Source organism: Loxodonta africana, chromosome 18 (genome assembly GCF_030014295.1).
Source record: "Loxodonta africana isolate mLoxAfr1 chromosome 18, mLoxAfr1.hap2, whole genome shotgun sequence".
Taxonomy (NCBI): Eukaryota; Metazoa; Chordata; class Mammalia; order Proboscidea; family Elephantidae; genus Loxodonta; species Loxodonta africana.
In genome coordinates, this window is record NC_087359.1 from 44,380,736 (window position 1) to 44,397,005 (window position 16,270).

At 47.5% G+C, this 16,270-nt stretch overlaps 1 protein-coding gene across 2 annotated transcripts in view; it reads left to right on the forward strand.

The window, feature by feature from the left end:
* Positions 1–2,775: 2,775 nt before the first annotated feature.
* The window catches only part of HLF (HLF transcription factor, PAR bZIP family member), a 63,303-nt gene continuing 49,808 nt past the window's right edge, over positions 2,776–16,270 (forward strand). For both annotated transcript variants that reach the window (XM_023553559.2, XM_003414608.4), the window contains exons 1-2: positions 2,776–3,254; positions 5,273–5,608. In XM_023553559.2, coding sequence (XP_023409327.1) covers positions 3,140–3,254; positions 5,273–5,608 — 451 coding nt within the window. In that variant the 5' untranslated portion in view covers positions 2,776–3,139. The remainder of the gene's footprint in view (positions 3,255–5,272; positions 5,609–16,270) is intronic.

Consider the following 16,270-nt stretch of genomic DNA (forward strand, 5'->3'; position numbering starts at 1 on the left):
CCAGGTGGTAAGGAAAAGATTACCTTAAGAAGCCAAACTACTTTAATTGATTAGGGTTTCATGTCTGGAAACATGGGGAAGTAAGGGAGGGCAGGCAACTGTGAACAGGTAGAACATCTGGGTATGTTCATGGCAAGTCCATGTGTTAGAGTAAAGAACTGTGCATATGGTTTTCATGGCTGTAAGTTTTCAGAACCAGATAGCCAGGCCTTTCTTCCAAGGCACCTTTGGGTAGGTTTGCCCTACCAACCTTTTGGTTAGTAGCTGTCATGGATTGAATTACGTCCCCCCAAAAATGTGTGTTTCAACTTGGTTAGGCCATGATTCCCAGTATTGTGTGATTGTCCTCCATTTTGTGATTGTAATTTTATGTTGAGAGGATTAGGGTGGGATTATAACACCACCCTTACTCAGGTCACCTCCCTGATCCAAGGTAAAGGGAGTTTCCCTGGGGTGTGGCCTGCACCACCTTTTATCTCAAGAGATAAAAGGAAAGGGAAGCAAGCAGAGAGTTGGGGATCTTACACCACCAAGAAAGCAGCACCAGGAGCAGAGAGCATCCTTTGGACATGGGGTCCCTGCACCTGAGAAGCTCCTCGACCAGGGGAAGATTGAGGACAAGGACCTTCCTCTGGAGCCGACAGAGAGAGAAAGCCTCCCCCTGGAGCTGATACCCTGAATTTGGACTTGCAACCTACTAGGCTGTGAGAAAATAAATTTCTCTTTGGTAAAGCCATCCACTTACGGTATTTCTGTTATGGCAGCACTAGATGACTAAGACAGCAGCCGAGCATTAGCTGTTTGTGCCACTCTCAGTAACATGGTGGATTGCTATACGAAACCTAGGTTACGCATACTTTTGTGCACCTGGTATCTGTTTCTAACCAGTCTGAGAGGATACTCCCGACAACACTACCTATGAGCTTGAAGTATGTGGGGGAATCAAGTCAGGGAAATGGCCTCATCTCCAAACAGAATAAATAAAACGATGGTGGAGAAGGAGTCTCTTTTGTGAAAAATAATACAACAGAATTGGAGGATTCGCAAAGTCCGTGAAAGACCGTTAGCTCTAAACTCACCTAATGTAAGTACCCATGTCACCTACATCTATCCATGTTTGCTTTTTTAAGACTAAGTTGTAATGTTTGTTTATACGCCAGACCGTAAACTACGAGTTCTTGAACATACGATTATGTCTTATTCATCGTTTTCTCCCCAGTCCTGGCATGGTCCCTGGCGTACAGTTGGTGCTCAATAAATGTATATGGAATTAACTAAAATCCTGATGTTTCTGGAATTGGACTGAAATTTGTCTCTGAGACACCATCTCACTTGGAAAGTTACCTTACCCTGTCCTCATAGCTTTAGAGTGAGGAGAACTATCGAGGTCACTTGATCCTGGGCCCTTTGTTAAGGAAAGTGCATCTCTGAACAGAGCAGAAGTCACCTCTTCAGTTACTGGTCTTCTGGCTTCTAAGGACCTTCCCTCTTACCCCTCCTTCCTGGGGGGCTTCAGGGAAGTGGACCCTGCCAGGGCTCCACCACACCCCACCCCAAAACCTCAGTCTAGGGTCACAAAGGCCTTTCTGTCTCACCAAAATAATGTTTCTTTCATTTGGCCCATTCTGCCTTGTAGCTCCTGCCCCAGATCCTGCTATTCTCATCTTAGTAGGGGAAAAGCGGGGAGGGAAAGAACCTGCTGTCCTCCCCCAGCTTTCCAGGCCTGGATGCCAGCGCTCCCGCCACCGTGCCCTGTGCGTGCCTGTGTCCGCGGCGGACACCCGGGGTCACACGCAGGGCTCTGGGCACCACGAGCGCCTCGGGGTCCAACTGGCCGAGGGAGGAGCTGCAGTCGCTGCTAGGACCACGAACACCTCTCCCCCGCCCCCAAAGAATGCTTTACAATATTATTTTAATGACGGTGCAGACCTTGTAACCTGACCCAGGCACAGTCACAAATACGTTCCTGGAGCAAATACACCCCAAACCCTGTTCAGTGTCTCTGTCCTGCCCTCGTCCAGTTTCCCCTGATGGCGTGGGAAAGTAGTCACAGCAGCCCCGTCCGCCGCTCCACGCTCCTCTCCGCTCTGCGCATCGCAGTTGAGCTTCTAGCCAGTAGTCATTTATTGGTGGTTGTGGAAACCGGCCAAGAGGCTCTAAGCTTGGTTTGAGCCAGAACACGATTTTAGAGGAATATTTGTCTCCGTTCGATGTAAACCACGCATACTCACTTGGCTGCTCATTAGAACTACCTGGGATGTTTTAAAAACCATTGCTGCCTGGGTCCCACCCCAGGTATTCTGATTTCATTGATCTGGGGCGCGGCCTAGGCATCGAGATTTTTTAAACTTAAGTCATTCCCAGGTTGAGAGCCAATGATAGAAACTCCTCATGCTTCTCCCCGCCCTGGAAAAAAAAAAAAAACAACTAGATTCTCAGCCCAGGTGGGTGGCCCGGTGGATCGGGCACCTGCCCCTTCGCAGCCCACCAACGCTTTCCAGATCCCGGAAAACTGGCGCGCGCGACGACGCTAAACACAAGGCGGAGGGCGGGCGGGGCGGTGGCGATTGGGGCGGGGCCTCGCGGGGCTCCGCCCCCACACGCCTATCGGCGCGCGGTGCGGACCCTGACGTCACTCTTGTCAGAGCCCCGCACATGGGCGGCCGGATGCGCTGAGCCGGGCGCTGCGGGGCCGCGGAGCGTGGGGGAGCAGCGGCCGTGGCGCGGGGCGGGGGGGCGGGGCGGGACGGCGCGCGGCCTCGGGTGCTCGCGCGACGGGGCTGGGGCCCGCACGCTGCCTGCGGCCGCTCTCTCCTGTTGTCTTTCTTTTCCGCAATTTTCAACATTTTGCGAGACGAGAGGTTCGAGGCAGGTGGCAGCATCCTGCACGTCGCCGAGGACCCCGGGGGCACTTGGCGCACTCTCCGGGGACCATCTGCAACGGGAACCCGAAAGTTTTTGCTTTTTAAATTTTTATGCATACGTATTTACAAAGATAAAAGTAAATTTTTTCTTCTCTTGTTTCCACCGCCTTGAAAGAGACTACTTTTGCCAAAGGACGGAGGAAACAGCTCAGCAACATTTTGGGGGGGCGGTTGGGTTTTTTATTTTTTAAAGAAAAAAAATTGAGTGCATCGCCATGGAGAAAATGTCCCGACCGCTCCCCCTGAACCCCACCTTTATCCCGCCTCCCTACGGCGTGCTCAGGTCCCTGCTGGAGAACCCGCTGAAGCTCCCCCTTCATCACGAAGACGGTGAGCGCTGCGGCGGCCGCGCCGCTCTGGGAAGGGGCGACGCTCCCGGGACCCCCCGGCTTGGCATCCCCGCAGGCCCGCTGGAGTACCCACCTCCCGCCCTCCTTGTCCCTGGCGAACCCCTCGGTCAGCAACATGGGGGGGAGCGCTGCCAGCCTCCCTGGTGCCGCTTCGGCGGCGCAGGGAGAAGGTGTAACTTGTCAGGTCAGGCTTGTCCCCTACAAGGTGTACCCGCACGGAGAGCGAAACCGCCTGCGCGAGAGCGGGGCTCGGCGGGCTGGGAGGAGAAACCGGGGGGCCCGCTACTGCCCGGTCGGGGGCTGGAGGAAGTGGCTCGAGTGGGGGCTCTCGCCGCGTAGCCTGGGTATTGGGATGGCCTTATTGTTTCTGTTATTAGTATTTGGAATTCTGGAGGGGAGAGCGGCCGAGCGTTTGCTCCCCAAGAAGGGTAATTCAGAAAGGGGGTGGGGGCTGGGGCCGGTGGGGGGAGTGGTTTCTCGGCTGGAAGCCGTGCACGCCTCCAGCGCTGACACTTTCCCGGTTCACTTTTCCTGGTGGGAGGGGAGAGTCCAGCCGGCTCACGTGTAAGCGCGCAGGAGCCTCCTCTGGCTTGAGCCATTTCTTGGTAAGTCGCAAACCTTCCCCAGGCAACCTTGACTGTAGCGGGAGAGGAGGGGTGCGTGCAGGGAGGCGCGGAGCCAAGCTGGTGCCGCCACGCATTTGTCATTTGGGCTGATGGGTTTCGTGCTTTCGGAATCCCAGCAGAAAATGTGAACCCTGCGGCTCATAGCGTAAAGTCTTGAGAGATTATTTGGCCACAAATAGCTTCGCAGTGCTTGCATCTCCTTTCCTAGGGACAACCTGTTGCTTTGCAAGAGCTGAGAGGTTTGGTTCGCAGTCTGCAGAGCATAGCTTCCCTCCCTTAACTCTCCTTTAACGGATAGCACCTTGGGAGGAAGGGGCCGCCTGCAGGCTTTTGCATCTGTGGGTATTTTAAGTCAGATTCTCGGGAAATGAGACTGTAGAGGGTTGGAATGGATGGCGGTGGAGGCTCTGCTTCCTTGAGGAAGAAACTGAGAATTCCTTAATCCCAGATTACCACAGTGCCTGGGTAAAAAAAAAAGAACTGGCAAAATTCAGAGCATCCCCTTAAAAACCAGATCAGGTGACTGATATTTCCAGGTAGGAAACAGCTACATACTTCCATATGTAGAGTAGTATGTAGAGTGTCTCATCTTTTCCAATAGCTGTACCTGTGACAGTGTATAGACATACAATTCTTGTAAATCGGATCATACTTAAGCGTTTGGGAAGGAGGAGGAAAAAAAAGCACTTTCTATTTTAAAAACTGCTTTTGTGTAAAACAGTGTGCTCCACTGGCTTGAGGAGCAAACACCGGAGCTCAGAAGGCTCTGATTTTTCTTCTCCGTGTGTGTAAGACATGGATCAAGTGCCTTCAAATTTCAGAGCTTCCATATCTTCAATACTTTGTTTAAAGAAAAGCAGAGAGTCCCTGCTTTACCAAAATTGAGATCACCCACACCCTGGCTTTGTCATCTGAATGACCCAATGTCATTGGTGTCATGGGTTTCCTAGAAAATGCATCCTGCCTGATTATTGGCTGTTTTCTTAAATCTCACAGCAGTCGTATGTAGTCGCAGGTGTTATTTCCCCACTTTAGACTGACGTCCTTTATCTCCTCAGGTAACGCACTGGAGCTCTGTTCTGCTGTTTTTATTCTAGATCAGTCTGTAGCCCTTCCCAAGGACTAGTGCTTTCTTTCCAAAGTAAATAGGAAGATGTTGAAACACAGGCAGAGAGCCATGTCCTGCCTGAACTTTTAACTCTGGATCCACAAAGAACAGCAGCCCGGGAAGGACCCCTGTGTCTGTGAGAAGAGGCGAAGTTCTGAAGCAGTGTTAATGGCAGAGGCCAGGAGGGGTGTTAAAAGCAATGCTTTTTATTTTTTTCTTTCCTTTTTTTTTTTTTTTAAGTCCGTCTTTCCTCTTTTTCTGCAGCATTTAGTAAAGATAAAGACAAGGAGAAGAAGCTGGATGATGACAGTAATAGCCCGACGGTCCCCCAGTCAGCATTCCTGGGGCCCACCTTATGGGACAAAACCCTTCCCTATGACGGAGATACTTTCCAGTTGGAATACATGGACCTGGAGGAGTTTCTGTCAGAAAATGGCATTCCCCCTAGCCCGTCGCAGCACGACCACAGCCCTCACCCTCCTGGGCTGCAGCCTGCTTCCTCCGCTGCCCCTCCTGTCATGGACCTCAGCAGTCGGGCCTCTGCACCTATTCATCCTGGCCTCCCGTCCCAGAGCTGCATGCAGAGCCCTGTCAGACCAGGTAAACCCCTCAGAAGGTTCTCCCTTCAGATGCAGAGGAGGGCGAAGGGGAGGAGCAGGGTGGCCAAAAAAATCCAGCAGGGTGGAGATGGCGTAAATGTCTTAATACTCAGGGTGGCTTAACATACATGTTTTAAAAGAGGAACCTTGGGGTGAGGACCCAGGAATAGGCATTTTTAACCCACTCCCCAGGGAATTCTGATGCAGCTGATCCAAGGACTACAGTTTGAGAAATGCCAGTCTCCAGTTTGTGACTGGGCTAATTAATATCCATCTCACCTCCTGTCTCCCTTCCTCATTCTCAAAATGAATGGGTAATAAAAAAAAAAAAAAATTTTTTTTTTTTTTTAGCTAAACAATTTGGGTACATTTTCAACAAGGCTGTGGTTTACCTACATTTCTTCTTCTCTGGCCTGAAGGAAAAAAAAAGTGAGTTTGGAGTCAGGGACGGATATCTTTTTTATCACGTGTTGCCAGTTGATTTCATTGAGAAGTTGAATCCAAAAGCAGTCTCTCACGTTAAGCATGGCTTAGCCTTTTTCAGTGCCAGGCCCCACCTCTCTCCTGCTGCTGTTTGCATACACTAAATTGTTCCTGCTTTTGTTTTCTTCTCATTTTCATCTGTACATTACTCTTAATCCACTTTTACCAAAGCCTCCAGGGCTGCAACGTCAGCTGTAAATGGTGTTGAAATATTACACGAAAACGTCATCTAAAATGACCAGTACTTCAAAACCCACTGCCAAATGCTCAGATCCAAACACAGGTTGAGGCAGCTCTGGCTTTATGTCTTTAGCACCCTATAACACAAAATGAACAGGAAGAAAGACCATTTCATGTGCACAGGTAACCAGGAACAGAAAGCGTGAGGAAGGTCATGGAGCTGCAGGCCTTAGCTGCAGGGGAAGAGAGAAAGCAGGACAATGTGAGACTTGTACTAGAGATCATTACTGAACTCTGCATCCTTGAGTCCTGTAGAAATTTCTGTGACACACAGAGCGAGGTTAAAATGGAAGGAAATGATGCAAAGGAGAAAGAGAACATCCTATCTTGAAATATTAATATCGGAGTTAAAGCTCTCCCTTTCAAATCTCTCTCTGCTGGCCCCTTGTCCGAAATCTACTTTGTATCATAACGCAAGGCCACTGGCTGCAATAGAATTAAGTCTTAACTTCTGGCCACCCCGGGAGGCTGCAGAAACTTGGGAAAACACTCCTTTGTGTGAACCTGAGCCCCTGCTACTTAGAATGTACAGTGCCATTATCTCTGATTTCTTCACAGGAAAAGACAACCAGCAAAATAAATAGCCATTCAGATTGAGAAAAGGACCAGAGGAGAAGGGAGTGAAGCCCCTAGTGGTTCTGCTCTGCAGACTGAGACTTACCACTTTGTAGCCAGGGGACCTTAGAAACTGACGTAACCTCTTGGTGCCTCGGTTTCTCTTTATGTAAAAGAGTATGAATACTTACTGAGTTGAATTATTGAGAAAATTGGAGATAATATGTATAAAGGGCCAGCTGACTAGCACCAGGTGTTGGATTAATTGGAACCCTCGTGGTCATTGTTATATCTATGTCAGCTTGTATCTTTTATCTCAATTCTTGTCGTCTCAAATACCTTCTTAAAGTAATTAGGTACAGTATATAACCTTCCCTTCTGGAGAGAAATATCTGGAAATTTTGCCCAATAGTTAATAGATTGGGATGTTTTACTCTAATACCTACAATCACTTATCAAGTATTGTCAGTCCCCTGCCAGGTGTAGCCACCACTCGTCCATCAGTTTGTTGCACTGCGGTGGCTTTCGTGTTGCTGTGATGCTGGAACCTATGCCACCAGTATTTCAAATACCGGCAGGGTCACCCATGGTGGACAGGTTTCGGTGGAGCTTCCAGACTAAGACAGACTAGGAAGAAAGGCCTGGCAATCTACTTCCAAAAATTATCCAATGAAAACTTTATGGATCACAACAGAATATAGTGCTGGAAGATGAGCCTGTCTAGGTTGGAAGGCACTCAGAATACACTATAGCTGCAACACTGGACTCAAACATACCGACGATTGTGAAGATGGTACAGGACTGGGCAACATTTTGTTCTGCTATCAATAAGGTCTCCATGAGTCATAGCCCATTCGATGGCAGCTGACAACAACAAGCCAAGTATAGCATGTGAACCATGTTAGAAATACTGTATTTTTTTTTCCCGAAGAGGTATGCTAATATTTGGCCTATACATTTTGGTCCCTACTGCGAATCAAGAATTGGGGTTTTGGAAATTGAAGTTTCTTTAATGGTCATTTGCCAGAGCCTACTTATGAAATGTGTTGTGTCAGCATTCTTCGTAAATTTCAGTAACTCGGATGCCCTGGTCAGAGTTGCAGTCCATAGCACAGGACTTCTGAGTTTCAGTGAGTATCATGTTAATAGGGGCGAGACACTAGGACCCAAGAGGGCACTAGTTTAGAAATAAGCTATTCATTTAAATGTCTTTTTTTAATAATGGAAATACACTTTAAAATAATTTTCTTTTTCTGATTGAAAACTCAATATACCTAATAAGAAAGGAAAAATTGAAAGCTTTTTTTCAGATCTCAGATTCAGATAAAATAAGACTGTACTGTTCATATATCGTTGATCATTACAAGAATATAATGAAAAAAAAATCAAGAGGATGTGGGCTTGATGGATGGTCTGTTATGAGAACGCCTGAAAAAGGAGAAACTTGTTGATTACAGGCAGTCCCTGAAGGGTTCCATGCCTAAGTCTCTCTTTAATTTGAATTCGTACAGTCGGAACAGTTAGGTACGGTTTGTATCTAACATCAGTTAATCAGACATTTGTCTTGGAATATAGTATGCCTTTCTATGCATAAAAACATTAAAGAAACACTTCCAGATACACTAAAATATCTTTAACATGATAATACAGTAATAATAATAATGTCTGGATGGGCTTCGTGAAGTAGCTCCTGTTTGTTGTCATGAACCATTGTATGTACCCTGAATTTTTAATAGGCTTTACAGCGGTTGGTTCAAACGTTCAGGTTGTACGTGAATCAGGTGTTCATAACCCGAGGTCTGCCTGGATTCTGGGTAGCTGACCAGGTTAGAAGTATGAAGTTCAGCCTGAGGAAAATGAGTCCTTGGAAGGGAAGAGCACAGATGTAGCCTTAGGCATTCTGGGAATTGTACAATTTCAGTGTAGACCAAGGGTTCTCAGCCTTGACGCTGCTGATACTTTGGGCTGGACAGGCCTTTGTTGTGGAGAGCTGCCGTGTGCGTCGTAGAATAGTTAGCAGCGTCCCTGGCCTTTACACCCTCGATGCCAGGAACACCACCAACCCCAGTTGTGACAAGTAAAAATGTCTCCAGAAATGAGCAAATGTCCCTGGGAGGGACAGTCACCCCCAGTTGAGAACCACTGGTCTAGATCTTTAACTTGGTCAGAAAAATCTGTTTTTAACTCAGGGCGCTGTCACCTAGATGAATCCTTTTTTACGTCCCGTAACCCTTTATGGGGAAACCCTGGTGGCGTAGTGGTTAGGTGTTACAGCTGCTAACCCAAGGGTCGACAGTTCAAATCTGCCAGGCGCTCCTTGGAAACTCTACGGGGCAGTTCTACTCTGTCCTATAAGGGTCGCTATGAGTCGGAATCGACTCCACGGCGGTGGGTTTGGTTTTTTTGGTTAACCCTTTATGGCATAATTTTGGGGAACATCAGGAGACGTTAGGTTCCGAAGAAGAAACAGAACAGTAGTGTGTAGTTGTAAGCTGTTAGTTGCTCAAACCTAAGTCATCAGGCTAATCAGGAGATACTTGCAGACCAGTCGCACTAGCCGCTTGTTCTCTGCTGTTTGCCCAGCGTGCATCTTCGGAGTCATGCTCAGTAGCATGGTGTTGTTGTCAGTGCCACCTGTCTGGCTGAAAGGAAATGAAGCCATAAACTGAGAAATTATGCATTCGTAGGTCTACCCCCAAGGGTGTCTCAGAATGATAAGGTGAGCATTCTTGTAAATTCTCATATCATTTACCCTGACTGCTGCTCCCCCCGACCCCATTCTTTAACCTGTTTCCCCTCCCACACCTATTCCTCTGTCTAGCTCTCCAATCAGACTGAATCAAATATCTGAAGAAATAAACTTTTTCTTGAAGAAACGATCCAGGGAGTCATCGAAGCCTGTTAGGGCTATATTGAGATTACTCAACTTTCTAGGCTGATATCTTAAGGAAGTGCAGAGTGGTGGTTCTTGGATATTGTCGCCACCTGCGGGGCCTTCTCAGTCATCCAACATGCAGCACCCTAGGTGTTCCCAGGCCAGCAGAGATGCGGGACTGCTTCAGGGTTTACATTTCAGACGCTATCAGAGGTGGCACTCTCCTGGAGGTACATGCTCGGTATGGAAAAATAAGAATGCGTGTTTGCCCTGAGAGTTGAGCGATTGCTTTAAGGACAGCAATCCCTTTAGGGAAAGTCATCTCTAGCAGACAAAGGCAGAGTTATTTTTAAATCACATGCTTGCAAAGCCAGATTTGAAATCATTTCCTCTGGTGGTTTTCTTTGAATAGCTTGGGGGTATCCTACCACTGTTAAGCCCATATTCAGCTAAGAATTAAGAAGGTTCTCTTCCCAGTTCTAAGCACTGAGAGCAGGTTATGATAAAGGCTAGTTAAGCCCTTCCATGTGGTCTTGGATGGAAGTAGAGGGTGGCACACAAAGAGCTGGGGAGTGGGACAGAACTTACTGCACCTGCCTACTTGGAAGTTGGTGTTGTCTCTGCTGACTTTGGTTTTTGACCAGGTGTTGGCCTGGAAGGGAAATGCTGGTCGCAGAGGTTGAGTAGTAGATGAGTGGGGCTCTGTGCTGGTGGTTCTGGGATTATGGGAGGGCCTGCTAGGGCAACAGGATTCTCTTGCTTTCCCCAACATCATGAGATGAGGCTTCCGTGCCTCCCTCCCATTAGGGGCATGCAGTTCATAGATCCCACCCCCACCTGCCAGGATACTGTTATGTTTGCAGGTTGGGTGCGCCATGATGGACAGTTGCTGTATCTTGGTAGTGTGTCCCATGCATCAGGATCAAGGGGATTATGAGGAAAAAGGGAATCCACTTCGTTCAGGAAGGCAGTGGACTTTCTTCTGTTTCTTGCGAAAGCCTGTCTTCTTCACCAAACCTTGTAAATGACATGCTTGCCCTATTCTAGCTTCATACCAAACCAAACCCATTGCCATCAAGTTGATTCTGACTCATAGCGACCGAGTAGAACAAAGTAGAAGTACCCCATTAGAGTTTCCAAGGAGCACCTGGTGGATTCGAACTGCTGACCTTTTGGTTAGCAGCCGTAGCACTTAATCACTACACCACCAGGGTTTCTGTGCCACCATTAGTGTTGCTGAAATTCCCATGACAATAGTCCCTAGCCTTCTGGCAAAAGGCATTTTCTGAAATGTTGGTGGTTGGAACCTACCCTTTCCTCTCTGAGAGAGAAAAGACCTGGAGATTGCTCCTGTTAAGACTACAACCTAAAAAACCCTACAGGACAGTTCTGTCCTGTCACATGGGTTTACTGTGTGAAAATCGACTTGACAGCATCCAACAACAAAAACATGAAAAGCAGAGGAGTCCCTGGGTGGTGCAAATGGTTGACGACTCAGCTGCTAACCAAAGATTAGAGGTTAGAGTACACCTCGAGGCCTTCAGAAGAAGGGCCTGGTGATCAACTTCCAAAAAAAAAAAGAGTCCTTGAAAGTCCTATGGAGCACAGTTTTGCTCTGACACACAGGGGTTGCCATGAGTCGGAGTCTAACTTGACAGCAACTGGTTTTTTACTGGTTTATGTAGAGTGAGGAAATTTAGCAGTTAAGAGAGTAGGTTCGGGACGCAGGGGCTTGGAATCACGTCCTGGGCCCACCGTTGACTTGCTGCGTAACTCTGTGTGGACTTAATACCCTCGTGAAGCCTCAGCCTCCTCATCCATGCAATGGAGATTATAGAGTCCTGCTGCCGTGGGCCGTTAGCAGGATTAAATTAAATAATGCATGACAAGGTATTGGCACCATGTGTGGCACAGGAATGCTGGGCGCAGAGCTGTGTTAGGAGGTCGGTGGCCTGGGGTAAGGAAAAGATTAGCTGGATCCCCAACCCCCATGTCCATTTATGGATTTGTTTCATGCAGTCCCCTCCCCTCTGCAAAATTAGGACATGGTTTTTTTTCCAGCGTGGCCACACTTATCCTGTGCACTCTGCCTGGGCTCTCTCCTCCTCCCGGGTCTGGAGGAGCCACTTCCCTGATGTTAAACCAGCAGCATCACTTGTGGGTTAGCAGCTCCTCTTCTGCCAGTGTGGAAGCAGCCGCTCATGTGAGCCCTGGCAACAGTGGCTGCTGCCTGCGTGACCGTGCGCTCCAGGCACGTGGCTGTGCCCTGTGGAGCTCGCCCAACTCTGGTGGTGTGCTCGCTCACTCCCTGCCCCCTCTCATCTCCTCCCAGTAGAATTACAGCAAGTGCCAGCGCGAAATTGTAATCCTGGCCCTGGCATAAGAAAGCTGAGCTCTGTAGGGCAGTTCATATGCCAGGGAAACCTGTTCTGTCCACCGGCCCAGCCAGACCCCAGCACTGGCCCTCTCTCCTGCCCAGAGGCCCTGTCTTCTCTGCTCTGCTGCAGTGGGCAGGACTCTTGTAGGCCAGCTCCTGCCAAGGGGCTTGGCAGAGTCTTTCCAGTTCAGCACTGTGCCTACCAGACTAGAAAAACAGCAGTGTAAAGACAGAACTAGGTGCAGGAGAAGGAAAGGTGGGGGCGGGAGGAGAAAAGAGCCTTGATAACGTCCTCGTGTAGAAAGCTGGGGATGGGCCGACAGCAGGGATTTATTAGGTTTCTCAGAAACCTCTCTTCCAACCAGCACTAATCACTTTTACCCAGGAGTCATTTTTTATGTCCCAGCAGTGAAAATGTAGGGAAGAGGGAAAGTTATAGGGGAAGTCATAAGATGGAGAAAACATTAGGAAAGAATCTATTAAAGAGGGGAGGGAGAAAGTACAGGTCTCTGATTCCATAGTGGGGATGGTTCAGTATCTTGGTCCCATGTTACATTTTTCCTTTATGTTTGAGGTTCCCCTGAGCTGCTGGCAATATGTCTTAACCTGAAGCTGCTAAACCATTTTTTTCCTATAAACTCAAACTTCCTTAAGGCCTAGGGGCTTGCTGGCTCACCATTCAGTGTCAGTCAGAATGGCCTGTGTTGGAGACACAGGTCTGTATGGGCAATACAGTCATGTTTTAGAGCACAGGCTTCAATAAACAAACAAACCTGGGTCTGAATCCTGACCCCACCGCTCACTAGCTTACTCAGGATCTTGGGCAAATCATTTAAATAAACTGAGCTTCTGATTTCTCATCGGGACTTTGGAATAATCACTGGACCTGCCTCAGAAATTGAAGGTCATATGAGTATGTAAAGTACTTTGCACAGGGTCTGGCAGGTCTGGCACACAGGAAGCACTCAATAACAGCTAGCTGCACGAGCTACGTCTTCACCACCATCTCGTCTCATGTCTCATAGGAGGACCTAGCCCTGGGCTCATGTTTTGTTGTTAGTTGTCATCTAGTTGATTCTGACTCATAACAACCGCATGTGTGCAGAGTGGAACTGCTCCATAGGGTTTTCAAGGCTGTGGCTTTTCAGAAGCAGATCGGCAGGCCTTACTTCCCAGGCACCTCTGGGTGGGTTTGAACCTCCAACCTTTCAATTAGTAGTCTAGCGCCTAGTCATTTGAGCCGCCCAGGAACTCCTATTGGACTCACAGGGAGTTGCAACACTTTTGTCTTCCTAACCAATTAAGGACTCTGATCAAGGAGTTTGAATTTTTCCTCTGCTCCTCTGGCTGATCTTGCTTGCCCCTCTCCTAGCCTGAGTTTCAGGCAACGTTGGATAGATGACTGTACCCTTTTCTCATTCTTCTTTGTCCCTAGGATTAAAAAAATCAAACAAAGAAGTTTGAAGTACTTCTTGAGATTTCTTCCATGACATATTTGCTAGTAAGTAAATAAGTAAATGAATTAATACATAAATAAACATTACTATTGAATTTTTAACCATAGACATCAATAATTATGTTTGAAGGCCGTCTAATGACCTCGGGGTAAGGAAACTAAAGCATGGTACAGTGCTGGAAGAGGAGGAGAGAGATACAGTGTATTCTCCTGCTTGTAAGCAATACTGTTCATAAGCATCTCAGAATAATAATTGTCTTCCCTGCCTCAGCCCAAGTTGTCCTGCAACGGGAAAGTTCTTAATCTTTCTGAACCTTCATTTTCTCATCTGCAAAATGGCTGCCTTGTTGGGTTGTTGTGAACTTTCTATAGCTAAGGTGCACGAAGGGCCCAGTGCGGCACCTGGCACGTAGTAGGGCAGCCTTCACCCCAGGTCAATTCCATTACTTTTCTCTAGTAAATGATACAGCCATTAGGAAGCAACAGAGGAGATCATCGGAGGAGAGGAATGATGTGGATGGCCCCAGAAACAGTGTTTGTTTTTGCTCTGTGACAGTGTTTGTTTTTGCTCTGTGCTGCACGTTGGGGAAGACAGTCAAGAAAAGGATTTGTCCTCTAGTCTCAAAGAGATGACAACTGAGTAGGGAACACAGAGCTTTCGGGAAAAGGGATGATGAGCGTGTTTTCAGGTGCCAAATGACAGGCATGTAGAGGCTCCCTCCATTGCCTGTTGAGAAGAGGATGATGAAAGACATGAAAAGTGAGTAAAACATTTTAAAGATAAATGAGCGAGCAGTGTAGACAATAAGGGCTGCCAGACCTCACGGGAAGCAGCCAGTGCCCAGGGCAAGAGCACCCAGGGCAGGAGTGCTCAGGGCAGGAGCGCCCAGGGCAAGAGTGCCCAGGGTGAGGCTTCTTGGAAGAGGTAGACCTTTGTTGAGCCTGGGAAGGAGAGAGGTGAGGGAGCCAGACTGGGGAGTGGGCAGTGGAGCGGGCAGAGTTAAAGAGGCGGAAATGTCCATGGGGGGACAAGGTATAGATCCAATTTGGCTGGTGCAGAGAATGCACATGGAAGAGTGAGGCAGGTAAGTCCGGAGAGATAGGTGCCATCCAGGCTGGCAGCTTCATGAGTGCCAGGCTACAGAGCTTGAACTTGATCCAGGAGGCAGTGGAGAGCCATTGAAGGTTTTTGAGCAGGGAAATGGCATGAAGACATTTCCACTTGGGTTCAAGGTTAGATTTGAAACATTTTTAGATACTTGACAATAGTTCCCTCTGGCAGATCGGGACTTCCTTACTGTTATTATTTTAAAAATAAATACTCTTCCTTGAACATCAAAAGCTTCTCAAAACACAATGTTCTAATGATTTAGAGAAAGTAATTCAAAAACACAGGGTTTAGGTTTCACATATAAAGTCCTTAATTTTGGTGATTGGGGGAAGCACTCTTGGGCAAAGAAATAGTTTGAGGGATTTGAATGGTTTAGAATTTAAAACTCCAGAATCAGGCTTGGTTGGTGTGTCTCAAAGGAGTAGAAAAATAGATTTTAATAAGCCCAACCCATTGACATTCATCACTCTTAAATGCCTCTATTTTATAAAGCCTGCTAAGTTTGCAAACAGTATATTAAACCGAGTTGTGTGTGTGTGTATGAGAAAGAGTTAACACTTGAGTGACACGAATAGAGCTTGATTTTAAGGATTACCTGCAGCAGTCCATATCAAGCTAAAAATACTTAGCCAGGTTCCTGGCCAGCTTATTAATTTTACTCCTAAGAGACAAAGGAGTCGTTATTAAACAGTTTTGCATTCTCGAGTCCTGACCTTGTATTTGTAGTTCCCCTCTTCCCTGAAACCCACGATGAATTATACATGAGACGTCATCATGGAGGGGGTGTGTGTGTGTGTGCCCGGGGAAGGGTCTGTGCAGGAGGAAACAGGATCCTGGGGGAGGGAGGAGGTACTGAATAGCACTTGCATGAAAAATCTTACTCAGGTACCCCTGCAGTGTACTCTGATTATCATGCCAAGATTACTGAAAACTGGAGGAATTGCCACAACCCAAATCAGTTCACTTAAAAAAAAAAAAGTCATTGTGTGCAATTTCACCTCCAGCTACGTGCAGTAGACGGTTACAGGGGTGTGGGCAGAATCTCGTGTCTGTTGGTAGAAACTACATAGCCCTTGTTTCTATTAAATTGGCTCCTGGTAGATATAGACTCCATGACTGGATGCGAAAATTCCTAAAATGTTTGCTTTCCTTCTTTTCTGCCTTTAAGAGATATCATTACTGCCTTACCTCACTGCTCATCCAGTTCCTAACAGGAATCCTGTCTTGTTCCCTCTTCTGAGAAATTACACAGACCCACTGTCACAAAGAGTTCGCCCAAGTGGGGAGGGAGTTTAATCTGAGAATCCTGTACCTTCATGATCTTTGGAAGAATGCTTTGGAATTTGGGATCTGATAATGAGACGTGGCTGGTGGCTAATTAAACCCTCTTCACTCTCGAATCTTGCCTGGGAGACTCTAGATTCCTAAAAACAAGGAGTGTGTGCTATAGTAAGATGCTCGAGGGAGCTACAACACGAAATCATCTGTGACCAAATGTTCTTTTAGAAAGTGGGGTTGCGTACACGGATCGACAGAAATAAATGCTTTGGCAGAAACTCATTGAGC